The sequence below is a fragment of the Salvelinus fontinalis genome, chromosome 33, assembly GCF_029448725.1.
Source record: "Salvelinus fontinalis isolate EN_2023a chromosome 33, ASM2944872v1, whole genome shotgun sequence".
Lineage (NCBI taxonomy): Eukaryota > Metazoa > Chordata > Actinopteri > Salmoniformes > Salmonidae > Salvelinus > Salvelinus fontinalis.
This window is the reverse complement of record NC_074697.1, coordinates 46,406,491-46,421,831: the sequence shown is the minus strand read 5'-3', so window position 1 is coordinate 46,421,831 and position 15,341 is coordinate 46,406,491. Positions and strand designations below refer to the sequence as shown.

Sequence of the window (15,341 nt, the reverse complement as noted above, 5' to 3'; positions counted from 1 at the left end):
AAGTGGCGGAGAGATTGACTACATCACTACTTGTTTTTGTAAGAAGTGTGGTTCAAAACAACTAGCACACAGCTCGGACACCCATGCATACCCCACAAGACATGCCACCAAAGGTTTCTTCACAATCCCCAAAACAAGAACAGATTATGGGAGGCGCACAGTACTACATAGAATGGCTACATGGAACTCTATTCCACATCAGGTAAGTGATGCAAGCAGTAGAATCAGATTTAAAAAACAGAAAAATACACCTTATGGAACAGCGGGGCCTATGAAGAGACAAAGGCACAGACACATGATAAGACACACACATATGTACACATGGATGTTGTATTGTACATATGTGATAGTGGAGTAGTTGCCTGAGGGAACACACTAAACCTATTGGGTAAAGTGTTAGGAAGAGTAATGTCACGTAATATTTTAAATTGTATACAACTCCCTTAATGTTGATGGACCCCAGGAAGAGTAATGGGGATCATTCATGAATACAAACACACCCCTCTGGAGCAAATTAAATAGTAATTGTACCATTACTACAGTTGGTTTAGTCACCTGTCATGAATAATACATAGCCATTAGTGCAATATACTATGTTGCCAGAAGCCTACAGCAGATGCATGTGAATGTGGCTTAGTGTGAGAGGAAAGACGGACCTATTCTGGTCAGTGAGTGTGTGAGCAGCAGACAGTCAAGACACGTGAGACATACAGGGTCTACTCCGGTACAGATACGTTAATCTGACTGAACACTTTTCTGGAGCTATGGTGTGTGTCCTTCATTCTGTGTGACCCTCCGTGGCGTTCGGGATTGGCAGGTCCTCCACTCCTACCTGGGGTGATTATATATATGTGTGTGTGTGTGTGTGTGTGTGTGTGTGTGTCTGAGTGGTGAGGGAGGAACTATGGAAAGGGAACCCGATACGGCAGTGCACAGGGAATCGACAACAGGAAACAATAGGACTGTGTGGCTGTAGGTATGTCTGTACCTGAATAATGAGTGTGTGTGTAGGCCTACACACTTTAATGAGTCATGAGTATGCCAAAGTGCATATCTGTGTCCTTATGAGTGAGTGTACATGCGAGTATAGATCTATAGTTGTGTGTGTACAGTATGGGTGTGTGTGACAGAGAGGGAGATTCAATGTCCTTGTGCAGAGGGGGAGCAGTAGAGGCAGAAATGTGACACAGGGCTGCCAAGCGTCCAGGCCCTGAGGGCTTTGGTTGGGGCTACTGGGGCTCAGGCATTCCACACACAGCCACCGAATAGGCTAGTCCCTTAAACACACAAAATTAATGTAGGTAACGTGTAGGCCCCTGGCCGGACACCACGTGCACAGTACACACTAAGAGTGCATTTACAGGGAAGGTGGGGGGTCCCACTAAAAACTCCTCTTTCTGGGAAGCCATTTTGTTTGACGGGTCTGTTTATATAGCCGTTTTTTCCCCTCCAAGGATGACTAAGCAGAAAAACTGTGCCATAGTGGACCAGAGCAGACCAGTAGCCAACACACTGACGACAGTGTATTCACTAGCTGTTAACCCCACAGTGGAAAGTTACACAGGCTTTATTTTTCGGCCCGATCAGAAGGCCAGCTAAGCAGTGATGAGTCTTTCCACAAGTGTGCGTGATGTCTCCCCCTCTCTCGCCAATGACTAAACACCGCCTGAGTGGGGTGATGGGAGATTCCCTGAACCTCCGTCACACACACACAAACAAGCAAGATAGAGCGAGAAGGCAGATTAAGTTTTTTTGCGAGGAATGAGGGCTGCAGAAGGGAAAGACCGGCGACAGTACAAGTTTTAAGAGAGGGAAGTAAGGGGGAGGCAATTCTTCTACCAGGAACATTCGTGTTTGTACAGTGTGTGTCCCGTGTAGGGCTGGGTAATATAGCAAATGAATTCAATTCATTTGAATGTATGTTTTGGCACGATATTCCAAATGCCTGTATTGCAAGTTTTTTGGGGTATTTTTATGTTTTTATGAGCGTTTATGTCCGTGTGTTCTCATGTTGTCTTTTTGGTCTTGTCTAGTTCGCTCCTTTCTGTCCTGTGCACATTCCCATTTACACCAGAGATCTGTATATAATGAAGAGATGCTCATGTCTCCACCAAAACAACAGGAGTCGTTGTCCCAAAGGCGGGAAAGCAGGCGACAAGCTTAGGTTAAAAATAAGCGCATAGGGATTATTTTGGACACATTTTGGCGAGTGTGAAACCTCTCGCTTCGCCTCTTTCTCCCACGCCCCTCCCCCTACCACCCACAACAACAAAGATGAGAGCTCACGCCTTCCTCTCTGACAAACGGTTTCAACTCGCTATATGCATTTGAGGTTTGTTCCAACAGAATGGGTCATACGGACACCGAAACAGATGGAGACATTATTTTACTGTAATAGAGGAGAAGTTAAACAGGGTTAGAAAGGTTGTTTTTCAACATTTCAAGCAGAGCAGATACTACTAAAACAGATGTACCAATGAACATTGACTCTGGAAAATGAATGCTCAGTTTGTAGCGCGCGCATTACAGTACCACGTATCGCTAGCAGCATTTTGGTCAAATAAAGATTGTTATACTAGCTGTTTAGTGTTTGTGCAATAAGCACAAAACTATTATATAAAGGAATTGGCAACTCGTTCTCATTCTGAGAAATAAGTTAGGCCACTTGATTTCAACATGTGAACAAAGTGGACAGGCTAGCATGCTGTTCAAACAGTTGGAGACGGACAGAAGGGTGTGTTCATTACTTGTCAACGGTTTTGCCTTGTTAGTTGAATTCAGAGAATGTGAAATATTTTTTTAAATTTAACCTTTATTTAACTTGATCAAGTCAGTTAAGAACAAATTCTTATTTACAATGACGGCTTACCCTGGCCAAACCCGGATGCCGCTGGGCAAATTGTGTGCCGCACTATGGTACTCCCAATCATGGCCGGTTGTGATACAGCCTGGAATCGAACCAGGGTCTGTAGTGTAGCCTCTAGCACGGAGATGCAGTGCCTTAGGGGATCCCGACGGGCGCAGCGGTCTAACAAAAAGGTCATTTTTAAAGACATACCTGAAAGCCAGATCAGTGATTATTGCAAAAAAGCAGGAATAAATATTTTGATAAAATAATTAAATTATTACTGGGTCTTAAGGTTGTAGAAGGCATATATTCAGCCTAGGTATAATTACACGAGCTCTGAATTCAATAGGGTATTGTTGACTTTTTTAAATGCAGGGGATTTGACCTTTTAATTATACAACAAAGCTTATTTAGAGAAAACTTCACAAAAATCGAGATATGGGCGACTCGCCCATAAGCTTGAAAAAAGCTTTAAGCCCTATCGCCCAGCCCTAGTGTCCTGTGTGTGGGCAGTGGCAGAGCAAACATCTGCCAGTTATAACATGTCCCTGCACTCCACATCCTGCTACCAGCCTGCCTGTCACTCACCCTTAGTGACTCGTCCATATGAGCTCATCCTCACCCACTGCAGATTCCTACTGTCATCCCACGTGCACACACCCTGAAGCCCATTGTCTTGCTAAGACAAAACACACCACAAGGAAAAAAACAAACCTGCTCAGGAGGCTTTAGGAAGATACTGTGGGTATTAAAACCCGCCTATACTTCTGCATGCAAGCAAGGGGGGTGTGTACGGACCATCAACAGAAGGCTATTGACCATCAACAGAATGTTGACAGTAGGCTGCTTTAGCATGTGTATGTTTGTACTGTTCAAGGGTGTGTGTTTGAGAATGTGTTTGAATGTCTGTGCGCATGTGTGGGCGTATGCGTGAGTGTGTTAAGGGTGGACGGATGAGTGGCCAGAGTTCTGGGGTGGGTCTTGAGGAGTAAGCACTTACGTAAATACTCACTCAAACTTTCCAATGACATGGCACAGCAAACAGAGACATGCTGGAGTGCGCGGGTCGCTGGGCAGGTAACCGTGGCAACTTACAGTAGGAGGGTCACACACCCTCTTACGCTACTTATGGCTGTGCCTCGGTCTTGCTCTTCATTTCCATCCATCGATACATTACTAATTCCATCTGTGATTGCTCTCTTTACAAGCAAATATCATGGTATCAATACTGCATTGGTTGACCTCTCACATGAACGGAAAGGAAAAAGACTACTGGACAATAAGAATCACAGCGATAAGCCAAGTACAAGCAGGCATGGTCCGTGTCATAATCGGTTAACCAATCATGAGCCCTCCCCCTGCTCTGCCCAGTCACTTAAAGGTGAAATAGGCCTTTCACAGGTTTCCCCATTCATTCCTGTTCTGTCGCCAAGACAAAGGAAAGTCTCTGCATAACAGGCTTTCAACTGAACGAACCCAAACAATGCCCACTCATGCATTAACATGTTCATGTAGGCACATTCACAGGCACAAACACGCACACGAGCGAGGCACCGGTATAAATATATATATTTAAAAAATGTTTTAACAGTAGAGGCATTCCCTATCAGATCTCAGGAACTGCTTATTCTTAGGGATTAGAGCACACATGACTTTGCAAACAGAAAAACAAACATCAACAAACAAGAAAGACACAGCACATTAATCCCCCTGCTGCTGTCAGCAAAGCCCAGCTAGCAACATGACAATCCCCATGGTGGGTATGAGTGAGCTGCCCCAGCAGGGTGGTTTGAGGTCAGGTGATGTTTGATTGGGTGCCAGGAGTGATGAGGGGTGAGAGGGTTCCACTGGTACCAGATTTCAATGAGGTGGTGATGGTGTTGGGGACTTAAAGTCCAGATGTAGGCCTAATCCAGCTCCACGACAAGACTCTAAAGCCAATAAAGCCTGAATGATGCCTCGTGTTTCAGTGCTGTTATTAGGCTACTGAAGTAGTGGCATGGATACTTATTTTTCTATCTATATCAGTGTGCGTTTCATTCAGGTTTACCTGCATCTGTTTGAGCACTTTGGGGATGAGTTTACAGTTGAGTTTCACGCAGGCCTGTCTGTAGGCAGAGAGAATCTCATCCACCGTCACATTCTGGGCTGAAAAACAAGAGTCAGAGCAACAAGGTGAGACACAGGATTACACACACACACTACAAAAACACACACACAAGTGGCCTGTTGATGACATCAGTTGGCATCACAGACATTATAGCACAGTACGATTGACAACACAATGACATAACACTCCCATTTTCTAGCTATGTTCTCACCTCTTTATAAAACACTTGCAGCTAGTGAGTTAAAACAATCCAAAAAATGCAGTGATTTCACACATTGGCTAAGTAAGTCATAAACAAGTGGTATTTTGAAACACAGTAAGTATATGGGATTTGCAATCTCCTTAACAAGTGGACAAGGAACAAAGCCAATCGGATCCACTCTCTATAAAATGGCTGGTGTCAGTGTTCAGACTGCATCTGACTCATCAGTAGAGAAAGGGGCACAACATGGAGACCCCCGCAGAACGAGGGAGAGCGCGGTTTGTTGTTTTGGAAAGTCTATTGAAACATTTCTTAATAACGAGCTACCTTTTGTGTTTGGATCCCGCGATGTGGTTAGCATCAGTAGGTGGGACTGCTACTATCTGTCCAGAGATCCTGCCGACCAAGGCTGGGTCTGAGGAGCTGTTTGGCGTAGCAACTAGCCTAGCTGCTAACTAGCTAGCAGGGTTTTCTTGAGGGCTTGAACGCAGCCCACAATGTGGTTCGCTATTGTGGCTGGGACCGCGGAATTTCCTGAGCTTGTGGCTGCTGTTTGTTGTTTTTAATCTTCCCTGCGACATGCCCTGTCTGGAACTGCGTAGAGTAACAGCATAACAAAGTTTGCTACAACGACAAAAACTAAAGCCGGCGGGAGAACCGTTAAGGATAGTGGTATCGCTCTGTCACAAAAACAAAAACTGTTCTACAAGCAGTTGTTACAACAAGAAAATAACTTCAGGAGTTGTGTCCAAATACTGGTGTAGTCAACTCTGTCTCCTGACCCCTCCTGTCTCAGCCTCAGCCTTGCAGTATTTATGCTGCAATAGTTTGTGTGTCGGGGGGCTAGGGTCAGTCTGTTGTCTGTTATATCTGGAGTACTTCTCCTGTCTTATCCGGTGTCCTGTGTGAATTTTAAGTATGCTCTCTCTAATTCTCTCTTTCTTTCTCTCTCTCTCGGACGACCTGAGCCCTAGGACCATGCCTCAGGACTACCTGGCATGATGACTCCTTGCTGTCCCCAGTCCACCTGGCTGTGTTGCTGCTCCAGTTTCAACTGTTCTGCCTGTGGCTATGGAACCCTGACCTGTTCACCGGACGTGCTACCTGTCCCAGACCTGCTGTTTTCAACTCTCTAGAGACAGCAGGAGCGGTAGAGATATTCTTAATGATCGGCTATGAGAAGCCAACTGACATTTACTCCTGAGGTGCTGACTTGCTGCACCCTCGACAACTACTGTGATTATTATTATTTGACCATGCTGGTCATCTATGAACATTTGAACATCTTGGCCATGTTCTGTTATAATCTCCACCCGGCACAGCCAGAAGAGGACTGGCCATCCCTCACAGCCTGGTTCCTCTCTAGGTTTCCTAGCCACCGTGCTTCTACACCTGCATTGCTTGCTGTTTGGGGTTTTAGGCTGGGTTTCTGTACAGCACTTTGAGATATCAGCTGATGTATGAAGGGCTATATAAATACATTTGATTGATTTAGAAATGGCAGAAAGACAAATTCAAATCCATCTTTCATCAAATCAGATGGCTTATTCATCACAAAACCATTTGATGTTGCCTATTATTTAAATTGATTCCTTCATTGGCAACTTAGGCAGGAAGTGCAAACAATGAACAGTGAGCCATCATACTCAAGCATTAAAAAAACTACTAATGAAAGAAAAGTATTGCAAGTTTAAATTTTGTAAAGTTAGTGTGGGAGAGGTAGCGAAATAGTTATCGCTCAATAATGGACAAACATCCTGGCATTGAAAACTTAGATGGCAAGCTACTGAGGATGGTAGCTGACTCTATAGCCACTGCTATCTGTCATATCTTTAATCTTAGCCTAGAGGAAAGTCTTTGTCCTCAGGCCAGAGGGTACCCAGTCATTCCACTACCCAAGAGTGTTAGAACCAGCAAAGGCTGCTTTAACAGCAGACCAATCAGCTCTTAGCAAAACAATGTTATTTCTCTGTAAACAAATGAACAGACTTCCAGCATGCTTATAGACAAGTCCTCAACATGTACTGCACTGACACAAACTACTGATGATTGGTTGAAATCAATTGATAATAAAAGCCTTTGACATTATTGACGATAACCTGCTGTTGTGAAAATGTATGTGTTATTGCTTTTCAACATCTGCCATATCAGAGCTATTTATCCAATAGAACTCAAAGGGTTTTCCTAAATGGAAGCTTCTTTAATGTCAAACATGCAAAGTGTGGTGTACCTCAGGGCAGCTCTCTAGGTCCTCTACTCTTTTCTATTTTTTACCATTGACCTGCCACTGGCATTAAACTAAGCATGTGTTTCCATGTAACTGATGATTCAACCATATATGCATCAGCAACCACAGCTAGTGAAGTCACTGAAACCCTTAAAAGAGTTGCAGTCTGTTTTGGAATGGGTGGCCAGTAATAAACTGGTCCTGAACATCTCTAAAACTAAGAGCATTGTATTTGGTACAAATCATACAAATAGATTCAATGGTTGTAAAGATGGGGAGAGGTCTGTACGTATAGAGATGCTCTGCTTTTATGACACTGCACTTAAAAATGCATGTCATGCAGGCTCTAGTTTGGTCTTATCTTGATTATTGTCACTCGTGTGGTCGAGTGCTGCAAGGAAAGACCTAGCCCAGAACAGAGCGCCACGTCTTGCTCTTCATTGTAATCAGAGGTCTAATATAAATACTACGCATACCAGTCTCTCTTGACTAAGAGTTGAGGAGAGACTGACTGCAACAATTATTTTTATAAGAAACAATGTGAAATTCTAAATTGCATAGTCAATTTACACACAGCTCTGACTGACACACACTTACCCCCCAGATAAGCCACCAGAGGCCTTTTCAGTCAGCAAATCCAAAACAAATTCAACAAAGCGTACAGTATTATATAGAACCATTATTGCATGGAATTTCCATCTCATATTTCTCAAATTAACAAAACTGGTTAAAAAAAACCTAGATAAAGCAACACCCCACTAGGCTACCTGGGGCGGCAGGTAGCCTAGTGGTTGGAGCGTTGGACTAGTAACCGAAAGGTTGCAAGATTGAATCCGAGCTGACAAGGTAAAAATCTGTTGTTCTATCCCTGAACAAGGCAGTTAACCCACAGTTCCTAGGCCGTCATTGAAAATAAGAATGTTCTTAACTGACTTGCATAGTTAAATAAAAAAAATAAAAAAATAAAAAAGGCCACTCCAACATTTTAAATAGACAGCCTACATATTTAATACATACACACAAACTAAGTTTAATTTTTAAATGATTGTAGTTCTGTCCTTCATCAATTAATGTTCTGTATTATGTCACGTTTCATGTTTTGTGTGGAACCCAGAAAGAGTAGCTGCTGCTTTTGCAACTGCTAATGGGGATCCTAATAAAATACCAAATACCCCCCAAGGTGCCTCTGTACTGCCGTATTCTGAAGAGTCCACCGTGTGTGTGTGAGACCGACTGCCAGCCAATACCATCTCACTCAGAGCTAACTCGTCAGATGACTGGGGTGCAGGTTTAGCCCCATTGTTTCAGCTCAGAGAGACTAATGAGAGAGATGCAGACAACGGGACAGGGGTAGGGGTGCCCGCGCCCGCACCCACACACTGCATAAAAGGTCTGATATTTTGTGCTGCCATCAGCAGTTTGGCTACTTATGCTAAAGTGAGACAAATTGCCTCCTCTCTTCCCTTCTCCTTTCTTCCCTTCCCTCCCCCTCCCCCTCTCCTTTCCCCCCCACCCTTCATTTGACTCCCGCCTTTTCCTTCTAACCCAGCCGCACTCCTGAGTGACAGGCCAGTCATCCCTAGCCCGGGTGCCAGTCAGTCTCCTGCCAAATCCTAATGGAATTTATGTTTAGCTTGCCAATGAATCACGCAAAAGCACAAACAGACATGGGACCAGGCTAAGGACCGTGTAAGACTGTGAACGTTGAAGATACAAATGCAATGCACACAGACTCCGCGCGGTTTGACTCCATACAGTATGGTTCAACCACAGACATTCAGGCGCTGCAGTGGCATTTTCATAGTGTGGGATCTTAACACATCAATTTTTTTTATATGAATCCACAACAAAGATAACACTGTGTCCTAGTGGCTTCTAGGAAACCTGAGGCTTTGGTCACTTGACCATGAATGTGTTAGAATGACTATGTAATAATAGCAATGAGTCGCCAGGGAATATCCCACAATTAGGCTTACTGTGTTTACATGTGTGTGCTTAAGAGAGAGAGAGATCATGTGTGCGAACATGTTAGTGTGTGTGTCCATGTGCATTTGCACAGGGTGTAGGCCTGTGTGTGTGTAGGTGTGCCTAACAGATGTTAGTCTGTACAGTGCACAGCGCGAGAATGAGAGGGTGTGTGTGTGTGTAAGTGATCTGCTAGAGTTGAGTTAAGATTGAGTTTATTTATTTTTTACAGGGACAGTGCACATTAATCAACGTTTCAGTAAAAGTGCCGGTTTTAGCCAGCCGGCTAATTTTCAACCGCAGTCCCTGGGCAGGTTATTAAAAACAATTACAATATAGACAATCATTGAGCAGTGAGCACACGCAGAGCAACATAGGACAAGCAAGACGTAGCATACAGACAGAGCAACATAGAGCAAAAAGCAGCAAGACAAAATTCATAAAAGCAACAAAGTGTTTCCACACCTCACAAGCTACAGACAACAGACAGTGGGAGTCACATACTGTGGCTTTGTCTGTCTGCAGTAGAGACAACTATTCAGTGTTCACAGACACACACACACGGCTGTCTGATCTGCTCCAATCACAGCCCAAATAACTCATGACCAGAGAGCACCACCGGACAACAACACTGTGTGTGTGACAGAGATAGAAACCCACCTTATAGTTCAGGTGTTAGCTTCCCTCTAAAGCATGTAATCAAAACAGATAAAGTCCATTTCCAAACACCTATAAGCCACAGTCGTCCTCTTCCCGTGCCAATTCTAATGACCTGCAACTGCAGGCAGATACTTCTGCTGCCATGGCCTGCTTCTAAAGCTCTCCTGCAGCCCAGACAGGCCCAGCCAGGGATCAGTATCATGAGGCTCTGCCTGCCTTCAGACCCAGAATGAAAGAACAGCCTGGCAGGCTACTCTAAAGAGCCCCGGAAAACACATAACCAGAGCTGCGCTGCGTATGCAACACACCTGCCGCTCAATCACACACACGGGGCAAAAGGTTCAGGGCATCAGCTGTTAGGCCTAGGCTGGGCTACATCAGGACTGATGAGGATACGGCAGAGCGGACAACAGAGGGACAAGGCTTTAAAAAGCGGTCAAAACAAAATGTGTCCGAAGAGAGGGCGAGTGAGTGCGTGTGTGACAGAGTGAGAAAGACGCTAGGCGACATGCGTGTGCACCCAGAGAGGAGAGGCTGGATTGTAATTAGAACCACCTGGCTGGACATCCAGGGCAGGCAGCAACTCAATAAAGCAGTCTCAATAATCACCCGTCTCTGAATACAATACAAAAGTCTCTTGTGAGGTCTCCTCAAACTAACAGAGATCGAGCATCGTCCCTTCCAACCAAATCTCTAGAAGCAGATTGTGAAATGATCCCTCCCCCTCACATTAAGACCATTCCTTCGCCACCAACGTCACACCCAAAAACATTCGACCTCAACATAGAACATATCGCTTGCATTCTACCAAGTGTAGCCAAGTGAGACTCGAACTGAGGTATATGTCAGCTCGTGTCAACACTGTGTGTGTGTGTGTGTGTGTGTGTGTGTGTGTGTGTGTGTGTGTGTGTATGCTTATGTGTAAACGTGTCCTTGGAAAAGAATTGGGTTGAGCTTGCAGTGTTGTTGTAGAGCAAGAGTGAGCGTAAACACTTTCCAGAGGGGGGGATAGAGAGACGTGAGGTGCAGGAAGGGAGCATCATTCCCACAGCCCAGAGGTGGAGAAACTCCCCTGGTTCTCACAGCATGCACACACATACAACATTCGTGAATATTCATGATCACTTTGTTACCTACTCTCAGTACAGTAGAGCGCTAGGCCTCAGCAAGTAAGGAACTAGAGTTGGAGTGGGAGAGTGTTCTGTTGAGAAGCCAGGTGCACACTGTGTACCATATAGCTGCCTGGCCGGGTACAGCTCAAGGTAAACAGAAGCAGGGAAAGACTTGCAATACAAGCTACAGGGCCATAAAGTCTGGGCTGCTCCCCTCCCCCAGTAATCTGTGGGTTTTACTGCAACAGCACTGAGCACTAATTCACCTTTAAGCACCACAAACCCTACTGTATGGAGAGGGGGGGGGGGGGGGGCTGTATCACACAATCCCTGGGTCTAAACTAGACTTCTAAAACCAACATACAGTTTGAAAGGGAGATGCTGTCTGTCTGAGCTCTGAGGACAAGCCAAACTGTGCCAAACACACCATTTTATCCCTCCTTAAATGACAAAAATGTGCAGGCAGCAGGCACAAACCAACACGTACTGTCACTAGGATTATCTATAGCCGACATCAATAACCTGTTTGTACGGCACCTGGCTGCACAAAGGGCAGGGGAAAAAACGAACCTGTGGGGTTCATTGGCACCGACAATCGATTTTCTTTCGCATTCCTTTTCTTTGTTCGGCAGATTTGTTTATTTAAATGTATCCCATCAGGAACAATGTAGCCTAAAACCTTCACCACAAATGCAGGTATTTCAGCCATTGAACCATATTTGATGAGCTCAAGCAAATGTTCAACAGACATGTTATAAACAATGACAGTATTCACCTCAGTGGTGAGCTGGTGGCCAGGCGAGGCATGGACAAAACCTGTACAGTCAGTCTCTGGGGCTGCTATGCGATTGCAACACTACTGTAGGTATTGGCCAGCCTTCATTAAGCCGCCATGGAATGCACAAGTTCTCAAGTGCTGCTGCAGAGCCTCCGCTCCCAGCTCCTGAGCTTAGCTTGCTGATTCCTAATCAATAGGCTGACAACACGTAAAAATGAACACTAGAAAAGCCTGGCCTTGAGGGACCCCGCGAGCAATTGACAAATATTTTGGACGTCAACACTAACAGTCTTAAAAAGAAATACATTTCATATATGCCATTGTAAAAATAATCATTTGGTTGTGTTTACTAATGTATTTCAAAGAACATAATAGCATTTATTAGTTTATGTACAGTAGGATCTGAAAGTATTCACACCCCTTGACTTTGTCCACATTTCATTGTTATGAATGGGATAAAAATTGATTGTTTTTGTAGAATTTTTAAAAAGATTCATGAAAAATAAAACACTAATATATCTTAATTAGGTAAGTAATCAACCCCCTGAGTCAATACATCTGAATCACATTTGGCAGCAATTACAGCTGTGAGTCTTTCTGGGTAAGTCTAAGAGCTTTGCACATCTGGGGCCTCATTTATCAATCACGCGTAGGCACGAATCTGTGCGTAAACCATGCTTGGAATCATTTCCACTCAAGGTGTGAGATGTATCAATATGATGTATCAATATGAACACGTTTGCTTGAGAGTGAGCGTAAAGGTATGCACAGCCATGACCATGAGTACGCAGTGCCAAGTGGTGGAATAAGAGAACTGCTTGTCAAGACTTGGAATGGGGAAAATATGTTGAACATTTGTGAAATTGTGAGAGTAATAAAACATTTTTTAATTTCATTGTGAATTCATGGAACATATAGTGATATCGTATAATTTGTCCACATCAGTGCATATAAAGTACAGTCATTTGTTGAATTAGAGTCACGAGTGAAAGTGAAACCATTCTTGTTGGATGATTTGGCACATTGTGCATATAGCAGAGAGCGTGTTTCTAGAGACAGGTGGAACTTTTTTTGTGCAGAAAGTACAGATTGGTTTTGGGAAACGATATCTGATGAGCCAACCTTAAGATTTTTGCGAGGATGAAAAACCTACTTCAGAAAGGCAAACATGCCATTCCGGTGCTATCCACCCTTGGGTGTTTGGCAACATGCACTTTTCAGCTGGAACTTGCCGATCAGAATCTCTCAGCCCCCAATGAGCCAATGTTTTGGAGGCAATCAGGAGGAAATCAATATCATAACATTTTTATACACCATCGCAAGAGGGGTTTCTTTGCCATCAATGGGTTCACAAATACAAACGGACCAATAGACTGTACCCACATCGCCATAAAAGCACCAACCCAAAACGAGTTCAACCATGTGAACAGAACAGTGTGGAAGTGACAGGTTATGTGACGCGCAAAAGATGCTGCTGAATGTGCTGGCAAGGTGGCCCGGTGGAACGCACGACTCGTTCATTCTGCAGAACAGCAATGTTGGCCTATACGCCTCCAGTAGGGAGCTGTTGAGGATGGATGGTCCTCAATAAAATAAACTAAATGTTTTACTGGTCAAGCCACAACTGAGCGAGAAAACATTTTGGCTGTACTCGTCTCATCCTCTGACAATAGCACCTCTATTTCAGTCGCTGAAAAGTTTTTTTTTTTCTCTACGCTTTTTTGTTTGCACCGATGTATCTCACCGTATGGCGTTTTATATTCCCCACGGGTTTTAAAAGGGATCATTTTGAAATGCAAATAACCAAGGTCATGCACGAGCACCGACGCTGAGAACCATTGGTATTTATCAATAGGCATCTCCTACCGGTGTGCGTATGACTCGTGGGATTGTTTGATAAATCACACTTTTTCTGTGCGTACGAACATACTAAGTCGCAATCGCACGTAGTATTTTACAATATTGATAAACGCCCATTCATTTTTAAAAACTGTCAAGTTGTTTTTGAATCTGCCAGATTCCAGCCTTGCTGAAGCACCCCCAGATCATCTCCGATCCTCCGCCAAATTTCACAGTGGGTGCGAGACACTATAGCTTGGAGGCCTCTCCAGGTCTCGCACCCACTGTGAAATTTGGTGGACGATTGGTGATGATCTGGGGCTGCTTCAGCAAGGCTGGAATCGGGCAGATTTGTCTATGTGAAGGACGCATGAATCAAGCCACGTACAAGGTTGTCCTGGAAGATAACCTGCTTCCTTCTGCTCTGACAATGTTCTCCAACTCCGAGGAGTGGTTTTTCCAGCAGGACAAAGCTCCATGCCACACAGCCAGGTCAATCAAGGTGTGGATGGAGGACCACCAGATCAAGACCCTGTCATGGCCAGCCCAATCTCCAGACCTGAACCCCATTGAAAACCTCTGGAATGTGATCAAGAAGAAGCTGGATGGTCACAAGCCATCAAACAAAGCCGAGCTGCTTGAATTTGTGCACCAGGAGCGGCATAAAGTCACCCGACATCAACATGAAAGACTGATGGAGAGCATGCCAAGACACATGAAAGCTGTGATTGAAAATCAGGGTTATTCCACCAGATATTGATTTCTGAACTGTTAAGTTAAACCATTAGTACTGTGTTATTTAAAAATGAATATGAACTCATTTTCTTTGCATTATTCGAGGTCTGACAACACTGGATCTTTTTTGTTATTTTGACCAGTTGTCATTTTCTGCAAATAAATGCTCTAAATTACAATATTTTTATTTGGAATTTAGGAGAAATGTTGTCAGTAATTTATAGAATAAAACAAAAATGTTCATTTTACCCAAACACATACCTATAAATAGCAAAACCAGAGAAACGGATAATTTTGCAGGGGTCTCTTAATTTTTCCAGAGCTGTATGTTTGAAATCTATTTATTCTGAACAGTCTTTTCACTCTGTCAGTTAGGTTAGTATCGTGGAGTAACTATAATGTTGTTGATCCATCCTCAGTTCTCATATCACAGCCATAAAACTCTGTAACTGTTTTAAAGTCACCATTGGCCTCATGGTAAAATCCATCAGTGGTTTACTTCCTCTCCGGCAACTGAGTTTGTTGATATAACATCCAAAGTGTAATTAATAACTTCACCATGCTCAAAGGGATATTCAATATTGGCTTTTTTATTTTTTACCCATCTACCAATAGGTTCCCATCTTTGGTAGGCATTGTAAAATCTCCCTGGTCTTTGTGGTAGAATCTGTGTTTGAAATGCAATGCTCAACTGAGGCACCTCACAGATAATTGTATGTGTTGGGTACAGAGATGAGGTAGTCATTCAAAAATCATGTTAAAACACTTATTGCACACAGTGAGTCCATGCAACTTAAGTGACTAGTTAAGCACAGTTTTACTCCCGAACATATTTAGGCTTGCCATAACAAAGGGGTTGAATACT

General features: G+C 43.8%; 1 protein-coding gene across 3 annotated transcripts in view; it reads right to left on the bottom strand.

The window, feature by feature from the left end:
• The window catches only part of LOC129832392 (protein phosphatase 1 regulatory subunit 37-like), a 62,536-nt gene that overhangs the window by 24,813 nt on the left and 22,382 nt on the right, over positions 1–15,341 (bottom strand). For all 3 annotated transcript variants that reach the window (XR_008755932.1, XM_055896415.1, XM_055896414.1), the window contains exon 2: positions 4,899–4,996. Coding sequence is in view for 2 of the 3 variants with exons in the window: in XM_055896415.1 (XP_055752390.1) it covers positions 4,899–4,996 (98 nt within the window). In the remaining variant the exon portion in view is untranslated. The remainder of the gene's footprint in view (positions 1–4,898; positions 4,997–15,341) is intronic.